This window comes from Staurois parvus, unplaced genomic scaffold, assembly GCF_062004578.1.
Source record: "Staurois parvus isolate SC_StPar_1 unplaced genomic scaffold, SC_StPar_1.0 ptg000198l, whole genome shotgun sequence".
Taxonomy (NCBI): domain Eukaryota; kingdom Metazoa; phylum Chordata; class Amphibia; order Anura; family Ranidae; genus Staurois; species Staurois parvus.
In genome coordinates this window covers 8,939,597-8,951,884 of record NW_028317994.1, presented here as the reverse complement: position 1 = coordinate 8,951,884, position 12,288 = coordinate 8,939,597, and the positions used below count along the sequence as shown (strand labels likewise).

At 39.7% G+C, this 12,288-nt stretch overlaps 1 protein-coding gene across 3 annotated transcripts in view; it reads right to left on the bottom strand.

Annotated features, from left to right (window-relative positions):
- MPDZ (multiple PDZ domain crumbs cell polarity complex component) overlaps positions 1 to 12,288 on the bottom strand; it is a 248,930-nt gene that overhangs the window by 43,364 nt on the left and 193,278 nt on the right. For all 3 annotated transcript variants that reach the window (XM_089678090.1, XM_089678091.1, XM_089678092.1), the window contains 7 exons: positions 12,092 to 12,184; positions 11,923 to 11,997; positions 7,412 to 7,592; positions 4,391 to 4,536; positions 4,103 to 4,186; positions 3,826 to 4,019; positions 1,250 to 1,397 (listed from right to left, as the gene is read on the bottom strand). In XM_089678090.1, coding sequence (XP_089534216.1) covers positions 1,250 to 1,397; positions 3,826 to 4,019; positions 4,103 to 4,186; positions 4,391 to 4,536; positions 7,412 to 7,592; positions 11,923 to 11,997; positions 12,092 to 12,184 — 921 coding nt within the window. The remainder of the gene's footprint in view (positions 1 to 1,249; positions 1,398 to 3,825; positions 4,020 to 4,102; positions 4,187 to 4,390; positions 4,537 to 7,411; positions 7,593 to 11,922; positions 11,998 to 12,091; positions 12,185 to 12,288) is intronic.

The following is a 12,288-nucleotide window of genomic DNA, read 5'->3' as shown; positions in this document are numbered from 1 at the left end:
TGCATTTATTTTTATTTTTTTTCAAAAGGCGAACTTAGCCTTTAACTTAGGGAAAAATGTTGACCCTAGCACCATTTCCCTTTACAATCATCTCATTATAACTGGACTGGATCCCTGCCTTTTTAATGAGGCAGTATACAGCAATGTATCGACCCAAAGCTAGATGCATCTTTGCACAAGTATTAATTGCAATGTAGGTTTAATGTTGAATTGAAGATGATATATTTGAAATGCATTTTTTAAAGTTTAATCATTCTCATATCAAAGTGCCCTTTTTCAGAATTACAATTTGATGTAGAAAAATGACAAACTAGAGCCTGCAGATGTCACTCTTGTGACTGCAGTCCATGAAGAGCTTTCTATGTTATATAGCTCCATGTTTAACACTGATATATTCAGCAAAGAATCAGCAGACTATTCATCACATAATGAACAGAACAGGACACTTTCACAAATTCCAGTCTGACATTCAACAAAGTCATTGAGCAAGGTAAACCAAAAAATAGGCCTGGAATATATCACCTTTATTGTTACGTACTGTTAAACACATTAGCACTAAAGTATAACTATATTTTTTCATTGCAAACCCTGTGAATTATTTGTCTTGTGACTTTTCCAGAAGGTTTTCCAGCAATGGCACAGAACCTGGGATTCTCTATAACCTCTTGGTTGCAGCTCTTCTAGATGTATAGCTCAGGGGTCCGTAAGCTTCCCACACCTACCTTGTAGTACTAGTAAGTTAAAGAAGAGTGAAAGACAGGGAGTATAAGGAATGGATAAAAATGCCCCTTTACATGTCTGATTCCTGGCACAGAATGAAACTAACACCTACAGAGAACTTCCTACATCACTTCCTCCAGATGGTAGCACTGCCTTCATCAGCTCCCTCTAATGCAGAGAAAGACTAGGCAAGATGATAAAAGGATAATATAAAATAGGGATTAGGCAAAAGGTAACAACGATTTTCAAGTATACTTGCATGCACAATTTAACTTGCAATTTTTGAGTGTTTGAACTAAAAACAAGTTATAAGTTCTGCTTTAATTACAGTGATAGCATACGCGCTTTGTCTCATAAACCAATAGACACAGCTCACAGAAGAGATGTTCTAATCAAACTGAACATCCCCTCAAACTTATTTGATAGTGCCGCTGTAAAAATCTGGACTGCAAATACAAACATCTACTTTATAAATACTTATCTAACAATGTTTAAACAGTACATTCTGAATCTAGGAAATAAAATATACCTTTAATAGAGCTGCAACAGCTTCTTGCGTGGCATTTCTAACATCCTCTCCATTTACTGTTAGTATCTGATCACCTTGCATGAGTCTCCCATCTGTCTCTGCTATGCCACCTTTTACAATATCTGACACAAACACTCCAGTATCATTCCTGAGATAAAAAAAAGGCAACATTAACAAATAGATCAGCAATGAATTAGAAACACGTACATTTTTTTGTACACCTCTCACAAAGGAATGAGCCATTTTCATGTTGACCCACAATTATGTCTATGATAACATAGCCTAATATATCACTACTAGTGTATCTGAAGCAAACGTTCTCTGGCTGATTGGCACTTGGATTGCTGGTTGGTTGTTTTGTGGTGTGTATGCTGTGGTTATTCAGTAATATGCAGTAGCATCAGCAACACGGGCATAGTAAAATGCATTTCAGAACGGTATTGATATTTAACTTACTGCAAATTACTTTATTTTTTATATCAAAGAGGTACTAGGTGAGAATGGCAGTAAAGGATGGGCCAATGGAAAAGAAAAACAGGTCCCCTGCTGATCAGAGCAGAACGGGACGGGTATCACATTTGTACCTGCTCATTTTAGGCAGAGCACATGAGTAGCTAGGTGTAAACTAACTTCTCTGTTCATTTAAAGAAGGATACCACAAATCCAGTCTGCCAACACAGAAAAGAACACAGTTCTTATCTGTTTTTATTTACAGAATGTGATTGGACCTGAGGGAGATGAGTGTAAAAATAACACAAGTATATATACAGTGGGGATCGAAAGTTTGGGCACCCCAGCTAAAAATTTGTATTAATGTGCATAAAGAAGCCAAGGAAAGATGGAAAAATCTCCAAAAGGCATCAAATTACAGATTAGACATTCTTATAATATGTCAACAAAAGCTAGATTTTATTTCCATCATTTACACTTTCAAAATAGCAGAAGAAAAAAAAATGGCGTCTGCAAAAGTTTGGGCACCCTGCAGAATTTATAGCATGCACTGCCCCCTTTGCCAAGCTGAGACCTGCCAGTGTCATGGATTGTTCTCAATCATCGTCTGGGAAGACCAGGTGATGTCAATCTCAAAGGTTTTAAATGCCCAGACTCATCTGACCTTGCCCCAACAATCAGCACCATGGGTTCTTCTAAGCAGTTGTCTAGAAACCTTAAACTGAAAATAGTTGACGCTCACAAAGCTGGAGAAGGCTAAAAGAAGATAGCAAAGCGTTTTCAGATGTCAATATCCTCTGTTCGGAATGTAATTAAGAAATGGCAGTCATCAGGAACAGTGGAAGTTAAAGCAAGATCTGGAATACCAAGAAAAATATCAGACAGAACAGCTCGGAGGATTGTGAGAAAAACAATTCTAAGCCCACGTTTGACTGCACGATCCCTCCAGAAAGATCTGGCAGACACTGGAGTTGTGGTACACTATTCCACTATAAAGAGATACTTGTACAAATATGGTCTTCATGGAAGAGTCATCAGAAAAAAACCTCTTCTACGTCCTCACCACAAAAATCATCGGTTGAACTTTGCAAATGAACATATAGACAAGCCTTAAGCATTTTTGAAACAAGTTCTGTGGACCGATGAGGTTAGAATTGAACTTTTTGGCAGGAATGAGCAAAGGTACGTTTGGAGAAGAAGGGGCACAGAATTTAATGAAAAGAACCTCTGTCCAACTGTTAAGCATGGGGTTGGATCAATCATGCTTTGGGGTTGTGTTGCAGCCAGTGGCACAGGGAACATCTCACGAGTAGAAGGAAAAATGGATTCAATAAAAGTTCAGCAAATTTTGGATGGTAACTTGATGCCATCTGTGAAAAAGCTGAAGTTAAAGAGAGGATGGCTTCTACAAATGGATAATGATCCTAAACACACCTCGAAATCCACAGGGGATTACATCAAGAGGCGTAAACTGAAGGTTTTGCCATGGCCTTCACAATCTCCTGACCTCAACATAATTGAAAATCTATGGATAGACCTTAAAAGAGCAGTGCGTGACGGACAGCCCAGAAATCTCAAAGAACTGGAAGACTTTTGTAAGGAAGAATGGGCAAAGATACCTCAAACAAGAATTGAAAGACTCTTGGCGGCGTTTACAAGCTGTGATACTTGCCAAATGGGGCAGTACAAGATATTAACTCTGCAGGGTGCCCAAACTTTTGCAGACGCCATTTTTTTGTTTTCTGTTATTTTGAAAGTGTAAATGATGGAAATAAAATCTAACTTTTGTTGAGATATTATAAGAATGTCTAATCTGTAATTTGATGCCTTTTGGAGATTTTTCCATCTTTCCTTGGCTTCTTTATGCACATCAATACAGATTTTTAGCTGGGGTGCCCAAACTTTCGATCCCCACTGTATATGTATATATCCAACTGCCCATAGAGTTCCATGGACCTTCTGATTAGGTCCACCTGGAAAGCTGACAGGTGAACCTGTTTAGAACTCCCTTGTGAAAGGGGCCTTAAAATGCAAACAAACAGTCTCTCTAAAACAGACCATCATAAAAGTAAGATTTTTGAAAAACACTATATCCCATTCTAAAATTTTAAAACATATTATTTCACCTTTTCCCTACAATGCTTAATCCAAGCCCCTTCCCTGGTTTCTTCTGCAGCTCCACATTCAGTATATCATACATGTCCTCTTCTTTGTACTGTGCCTCATCTCTGTACACTGTAAGACGCACTTTTTGTGGTGTCTGTCGCAAAACATTTATGGCTTCGTCATGTGTGGCATTTCTTAGATCAATACCATTGACCTGCAAAATCAAAAACATTTATATGCTATAAGAAACATGGAAGATTGACTGCATGCATTTATTTCAACTTCAACTTCCTTTACCTCTAAAATCTGGTCCCCAGCCCACAGTCTTCCATCCTTGGAAGCAGCACCTTCTTCATATACTTCATGAATAATAATTGCACCCTGAAAATCCAGAGCAACAGTTTATTTAATGGAACTGATGACATGGAACTAAAGAAATTACAGTGTTAGGGCCACAGTGCTACAACAGAAAGCTGCTATGAGAGCTTGCTTCAGTAAAAAGATGGGCATGTCACAAGAATGGGTTTTAGTATACTGCTTTTCTAGCAACAATCACATTCAATATGTATAAAGTCAAATATTTACCAGTAGAGTGTCTGCACCTCCTACGATGCTGAGTCCCAGACCTGTTCTCCCTTTAGATATATCAATTGTGGTTTCACATCCAGGTATAATTGGACAAGTGGTTGGGTCTGAAGGAAATGTTGCAGGAGTTGATGATCGACTTGCACCTGAAAAAAAAATCCAAGCATTTAAAGTGAGAATAGAAAATATGAAATAAGAAAATACATTCTACAACCTTTAGAAAAGTATGTTATCCTGGTTCAAAAGATAAGAGATAAAAATAGCTAAGTGATTTCATAAAAGCCATGTAAAACCTACAATATGATTCAGTGGCTGGTATGTAGCAATAGACTAAGATGCAAAATATATAAAACACGTGCCCTGTCACAACAACAGAACAGAAAAATATATTTAAAAACAAAAGGGACAACTGCACAAGCAACTTGCACAGCAAACACCAGAGTAAATATAGAGCTGAGCACTCCAATTGTTCCCAACTACTTATACACTAGGTCAAACTTTCTTATTGGACTTTAATTTGTTCATTAGAGGCCGCTGAGCCATTTAGGAGTATGAGACCAAAATCTTTTGTTACATAATATGCAAATTTTATCTGGTTTACGAAGATCTGATATAGACCAAAATGGGCCTCCTGTTTTTTTCCACATTAGCCTATGGGGTCCATAATCATCTTAGGTCTTTAGGAATATACACTATATTGCCAACAGTATTGGGCCGCCTGCCTTTACACACACATGAACTTTAATGGCATCTCAGTCTTATTCCATAGGGTTCAATATTGAGTTGGCCCACCCTTTGCAGCTATAACAGTTTCAACTCTCCTGGCAAGGCTGTCCACAAGGTTTAGGAGTGTGTCTATGACCATTCTTCCAGAAGCGCATTTGTGAGGTCAGGCACTGTTGTCGGAGGAGAAGGCCTGGCTAGCAGTCTCCGCTCTAATTCATCACAAAGGTGTTCTATCAGGTGGAGGTGCAGACCAGTCAAGTTCCTCTACTCCAAATTTGCTCATCCATGTCTTTATGGACCTTGCTTCGTGCACTGGTGCGCAATCATGTTGGAACAAGAAGGGGCCATTCCCAAACTGTTCTCACAAAGTTGGGAGCATGAAATTATCAAAAATGTCATGGTATGCTGACGCCACAAGAGTTCCCTTCACTGGAACGAAGGGGCCAAGCCCAACCCCTGAAAAACAACCCCAAACCATAATACCCCCTCCACCAAACTTTACACTTGGCACAATGCAGTCAGGCAAGTACCGTTGTCCTGGCAACCACCAAACCCAGACACGTCTATCTGATTGCCAGACAGAGAAGCATGAATCGTCACTCAAGAGAACACGTCTCCACTGCTCTAGAGTCCAATAGCGGTGTGATTTACACCACTGCATCTGACGCTTTGCATTGCACTTGGTGATGTAAAACTTGGAAGAAGCTGCTCAGCCATGGAAACCCATTCCATGAAGCTCTCTACGCACTGCTGTGCTAATCTGAAGGCCACACAAAGTTTGGAGGTCTTTAGCTTTTTAGCTGGTGACTCCTGTACACTTTGCGCTTGAGGATGCGCTGACCCTGCTCTGTCATTTTACGTGGCCTACCACTTCATGGCTGAGTGGCTGTTGTTCCTAGTTGCTTCCACTTTGTTATAATACCACTAATAGTTGACTGTGGAATATTTAATATCAAGGAAATGTTACAGATGGACTTATTGCACAGGTGGCAACCTATCACAGTACAACGCTTAAATTCACTGAGCTCCTGAGAGCGACCCATTCTTTCACAAATGTTTGTAGAAGCAGTTTGCATGCCTAGGTGCTTGCTTTTATACACCTGTGGCCATGGAGGTTATTGGAACACCAGAATCCAATGATTTGGAGGGGTGTCCCAATACTTTTGGCAATAGAGTGTATATAGCTAAACTTACATGGAAATATCCACAATTTTGTACACCCAAAAGGGATATAAAAATTCTACAACCTGCTTATTATCTTATATAAATACCTCATCAATTGCACTAAAAAAACACAACTTTTACAGTATTTAATAGCATAGGTATTAAGATTTTGAACAATTAGCAATTTTGTTTTTAAAATTGTGAGGCGTTGCTATATGCATTTCTCCTTACCCTACTTTAAAACTGCTGGGAATCAATGAGAGTCATTCTGTGCTTCTATACTACTGCAAAATCCTAACTGATGTATAAAACGCAACAAGGAGAACTATCTGTGCACTAGAGTGGAGTTTTCTTTTTTGTTCCGGATTCAAGTCTGATTCAAAACTCCTGCTTCAAAATCAGCTATGAGAAGGAAGAAGGAAAAGAGGCTACATAGAGGTCTTAATTTGTTTTAACTCCTCTTAATGTGTGTGAATTAGGGCCAAGAAGATAATGTAATGAGGAGGTTTCCCTAACACACAAAAAAAAGTTGCATCTTTCAAACGATGCAATAAGGCAGTGTTTATCAACCTTTTTTCAGTCAAGGCACCCTTTAAAATTATGGACAGCCTTGAGGCACCCCATTCTAATAGTTTTACATAATGCATCAACATACTTAGAGGTGATTTATTCTTCTGAATCAAATACACTTTTGCACACTGGTACTGACTAGCACTCCAGTGTTTCTCTTCTCCCTCACTTTTTCCTCATCACTCAGCTAGTGTGACGCCAGCGCTAATGGGGAGGGGCGGGGGGGGGGGCAAGCAAGGATGCTGTGCAGACGACCATCCTCCTTATCAACTGATGATGTAATTGGTTGTTGGAATCATTGGTCGTAATGGTGCATAATGAAAACTTGTGGCTTTGTGTAACTAAAAGGCAGGCTTGATCTACCTGCTGGCTTGTGTACAATTTTTGGGCAATTTTTAAGCATTTTTGCCAAGGAACCCTGAAGACACCTCAAGTTACCCCAGGGTACCTGGGCACCCTGGTTGAAAAAGGCTGCACTAAGGTTTTGTTTTCAGCAAAGTTTAAACTATTGGTTGGTTAAATTCTTCTTGAAGTGACAAAGAAATGGAAGGAGACCCTTACTGCGAACAGCTTCTGGTTCCGTCAAGCTGATATGTGGAAGACATTGCTGGCTATTCCTTTTCTCCACAGTGCTGGAGGTAAATGTACTGAGGGGTAAAGGGTAATTATGCTGTCCTTCTTGATCATCAGAACTTATCGTCAGCGTCACAGTTGTTTTGGCTTTCTTCAAAAGACTAACAACCTTAAGGAACAAGAAACAAAAATTTCCCCAAAGGTTCAGAAGCAGAAGTGTAATTCATAAAAGTAAACAGTTGGTATTTCATGAAATGCAGCTCAAGAACTAAAGTAAAATAATAAAATAAATAAAAATGATGTACACATTTGAATTCATTTGTAATTCTATTTAGCTTTTTGAGTTCAGGTATAGGTCCGTGGCCTAAAACATCAAACACCACTGAAAAGGCTGCACTTCCAGTTAAAAAGTGGGGTTTGTTAAACAGTCTATAGCCAGTTCCTCAGCATTATCGCAGAATCTACTTTCAGCGGTCTTAATAAATACCAATCTCAAATCTCTCAGAAATAAACACTAGACCGCTGACCACTACTAAGTATCCCAAAAATAAAATAACATTTCTTGCTACTTAATTTCTATTTGTTTTTCTGGTCATCAAGTAATTTTGACCACCCTAACCTGTATTAGTACAGTTGTATAGTGATTTTTGTTTTTGATACTGTATGATCCTTACAATGCTTCTAATTCCTGTCAAACTATGTAATATTGCTATAATCCTGTGCAAACAAAGGTCATGTTTTCTAAGAATGTCAGTTTTAAACATCTAGACCAGTGGTGGCGGCGTGCCACAGCGGGGACGTGGAGCCCTCTCTGTCGGCATGCTAGCCAAGTCTTCCCAGCAGCCAAGCTTCCCAGCAATGCACATGCTCAGAAAGGAGTTGCAACTCATTAGCCATGACTCGTCTGAGCTTTCGCATGGCCAATCAGGGCACCGCCAAAGAAATTATATATGTAATTAGATGCCATTTTCAGAGCAGGCCAGGTCAGTGTAAAATTGCCCTTTTGTGCTGGTGGTCAGTGGAACTTTGCCCCTCTGTGCTGGTGGTCAGTGGAACTTTGCCCCCTTGTGCTGGTGGTCAGTGGAACATTGCTCCTCTGTGCTGGTGGTCAGTGGAACATTGCTCCTCTGTGCTGGTGGTCAGTGGAACATTGCCCCTCTGTGCTGGTGGTCAGTAGAAAATTGTCCCTCTGTGCTGGTGGTCAGTGGAACATTGCCCCTCTGTGCTGGTGGTCAGTGGAACATTGCCCCTCTGTGCTGGTGGTCAGTGAAACATTGCCCCTCTGTGCTGGTGGTCAGTGGAACATTGCCCCTCTGTGTGGGTGGCCAGTGGGACATTGCCCCTCTGTGTGGGTGGCCAGTGGGACATTACCCCTCTGTGCGGGTGGCCAGTGGGACATTGCCCCTCTGTGCGGGTGGTCAGTGGGACATTGCCCCTCTGTGCGGGTGGTCAGTGGGACATTACCCCTCTGTGCGGGTGGTCAGTGGGACATTGCCCCTCTGTGCGGGTGGTCAGTGGGACATTGCCCCTCTGTGCGGGTGGTCAGTGGGACATTGCCCCTCTGTGCGGGTGGTCAGTGGGACATTGCCCCTCTGTGCGGGTGGTCAGTAGGACATTGCCCCTCTGTGCGGGTGGTCAGTGGGACATTGCCCCTCTGTGTGGGTGGTCAGTGGGACATTGCCCCTCTGTGCTGGTGGTCAGTGGAACTTTGCCCCCTTGTGCTGGTGGTCAGTGGATCTGTTAAAAATCTGTATCATTGAAAGCTCTGTTATTGTGTTTTCCTTTTAAGACAAAAGACGATAATGTATGAGTTATTTTCTCTAACCTACAATCTCAGTATTCAGGTTTAATTGCAATGTTGGCACTTTGCGATAAATAAGTGGGTTTTGGGTTGCAGTTTGGGTACTCAGTCTCTAAAAGGTTCGCCATCACTGATCTAGACTATTTTAGGTTTGATTTTAGTTTAATTCCAAACTGACGGGAGCAGTCTCTACATCCACATCAGACTCTACAATGTGTGAAATATTTTTCCTGTATACAGAAAAGCTGCCTTTAGAGTTAGTCACTAAGAGGCCTTTGATGTGTGACTCTTATCAGTTTATCATACAGAAAAACAGATTGACAGAGTCGCACGTTTTGGAATAAAGATATAGTTTACCCAGTTCATCTTTTTGGACATACGTAGTATGGCCATCACCTTGTGCTCCGTTTCTGCAGCTGGCTCCTGGCAGTAAAGTGGGTTGCCGGGGTCTCCTGCTGTTACCAGGAGCCTGTGACCACATACACCGGTTTCAGAAGGCTGAGCTGGAGAAGACCAAGAAACATCTGTTCCCAATCCCTTTTGCACTGATTGAAATTGAAAGCGACAATGATTTTATCAGATACGATTTCAGAGCTGTCTTTCCATGGCTAATTCCTTCACGGAAGCATCTAACCGAGAAGATCTCTGCTTGGTTAAATGCTTTGGAGGACAGGGGAGACCTTGGGGTCTCACTGACCCCCAATGTATTCTTAAAGAATACCTGTCTCCTGCGCAATGCTATCGCATGAGGGTTTGTTAAACATCTGTGATAGCAATAAAGTTAAATTTAAAAAACAAAATAATAAAAATGTATTGCAAAAAAAAAAAAAAAACGTAACCCCTGTTGCCCTGAATTCTCCCGCAAATGTAAACACGTGCACAGGGTGCACACATTTACAGAAACTGCAACTGCACCAAACACGTGAGGTATCACCATGAATGTCAAAGCAACACCAATAATTCTGGCACCAGAGCTCACAGTTAACCCTAAACTAATTAGATGTGAAGGCTTTTAAAGCATTGTCTATGGTTATTTTTGGGTACCATCGTTTTTAACGTAAATTTTAAGTTTTTACATGTTTGGTATGTATTTACTCGATGCAACCTCATCTTTTATACGTTACCAAAAATTGGGTATTATATTTTATTTTTTTGTTTGTAAAGTTCAGTTTTTGATATTTTTTTCCTGAAAATTAGTTTTAGTGCAAATATTGTGCAAAATAATAAATTGCAACAATTTTCATTTTATTCAACAGGTTCTCATGTGCTTTTAGAAAATATATGTTCTGGAAGTTTTAAGTAATATTACAGCAAGAAAATGCAGATTTTTACATGCGTGCAGAAAATCAAAAAAATGAAAACATTGCTTTAGGGCTGAAGTGGTTAAGGACTCTTTTCTTCTTAAATACTAAACTTCTTGTTTCAGGCTGCAAGTGTCTGTGAACCTTTATAGCAAAATTATCTCAACGCATAGGAATCTCAGTTCAGACACTGGTTGTAATAGTTTGGTTAGACGTTTGCCACATTAAGCTAGCTGAAATAATTACAATAAATAGCTAAGAGCAATATAGACATATTATTGGAATTGCAATTTAGTCAACACACACTAATTTTGCTAGATGAAAACAGGATTCCAGTAAAAAACTGTTTTGCCCACAGCCACCAATCAAAATTTTTTTTTTTTTTTTTTTTTAACGGGCTAAAAAATTGGCAGCTTTACTTTTCTCTAGGTTTAATATCTAACTCAGGTGTCACTTCATGAAGCACTGATGTGGCCTGCCTTTACACATCATAGGTCTTCACTGTGTATAAAGCACTCAGAGGACAGTACCTTTGTACTTCTCTTCTCTGGCTGAGAAGCAAAGTGAATAGAACACAAAGTGAATGGCCATGATGTGTAGTGTGAGTGAAGAGAAGTGAGATTTGTGTGATCTTGAGAGATCATTGGCAGAATGAAAAGTAAAACATAAAAGTGGAAAAAGAAGTTAAAAAATAAAGTTAAAGTTACTAAAAGACCTTTGTGGAAGAGACCATTCATACATAATGGTGTTTTTAATTATATCAAGACATTCCTGTAACATTTGTAACTGAATGTGTTTGCATAGCCATAAATACACTCAGGAACAAGCGTCACGTCTTTGATATATATAAAAACCACAATTATTTATGACATAGGCCTTTATTAACTTTTTTTTCTGATACTGGGGTTTAGTGGAGGAATATACCTACATTACAACTTAGGATACATAACAGACAGACCTCTAAGCATTATGGTATTTTTTTTTTTAATGGGTTAAATGTCCACAACTATTAGACAATATAGTAGGCATGGGGATTTTTAATGGTGGCCCTTTATGTACATATACAGTATAAATATACAAAATCTGCTCTACATTTTAAAAGGGTGGTCAATTAGTGACAGAGGAAGCAGAGGACATAATTCCTTTGGTGGTGGAAAAGCAAAGGAGATCATTTGCATAAATGGCTAGTCAAGTGATTACATTGCACCTTATTAAACTAGCTGTTTGTATTGGAATTACTGGCAGCTTTTCACCGTGCTGTGATGAGAAGTGGAGAACAGCATTCCCACTTCTCATCGCAGCTTTATAAACCGCTGTACTAGAGAGAAGAGCCACGATAGGCACTAGTTTCATAAATGGACACCTTAATGTACTTCTCATGGAACATGAAAACATACCTTGTCAATTGCAGCACCCACCACTGGTTCATCATCAACTGCCAAGATACGATCCCCTACTTTGATATGTCCATCCTGGGGAAAATAAAAAGAGTGCTTATTAAACACAAACCACAGTTCACAAACATGGTATGTGGCATGACATTAGTCACAAAACCATGACTCTCACCTTTGCTGCTGCTCCATAATCAGTTAGACTTTTAATGACTACTCCATTAAGAGTGTCTTCTTCACTGATAGCAATGCCTAGACCTCCCTGATCCTGTGAGTAACAGTAAAAGTATACTAATCACTGTTTGCTTCATGTTATAATCCATAGACTTACAAAAAAAATATCTATTAAAATTAAAACATATTTTGAAGTTT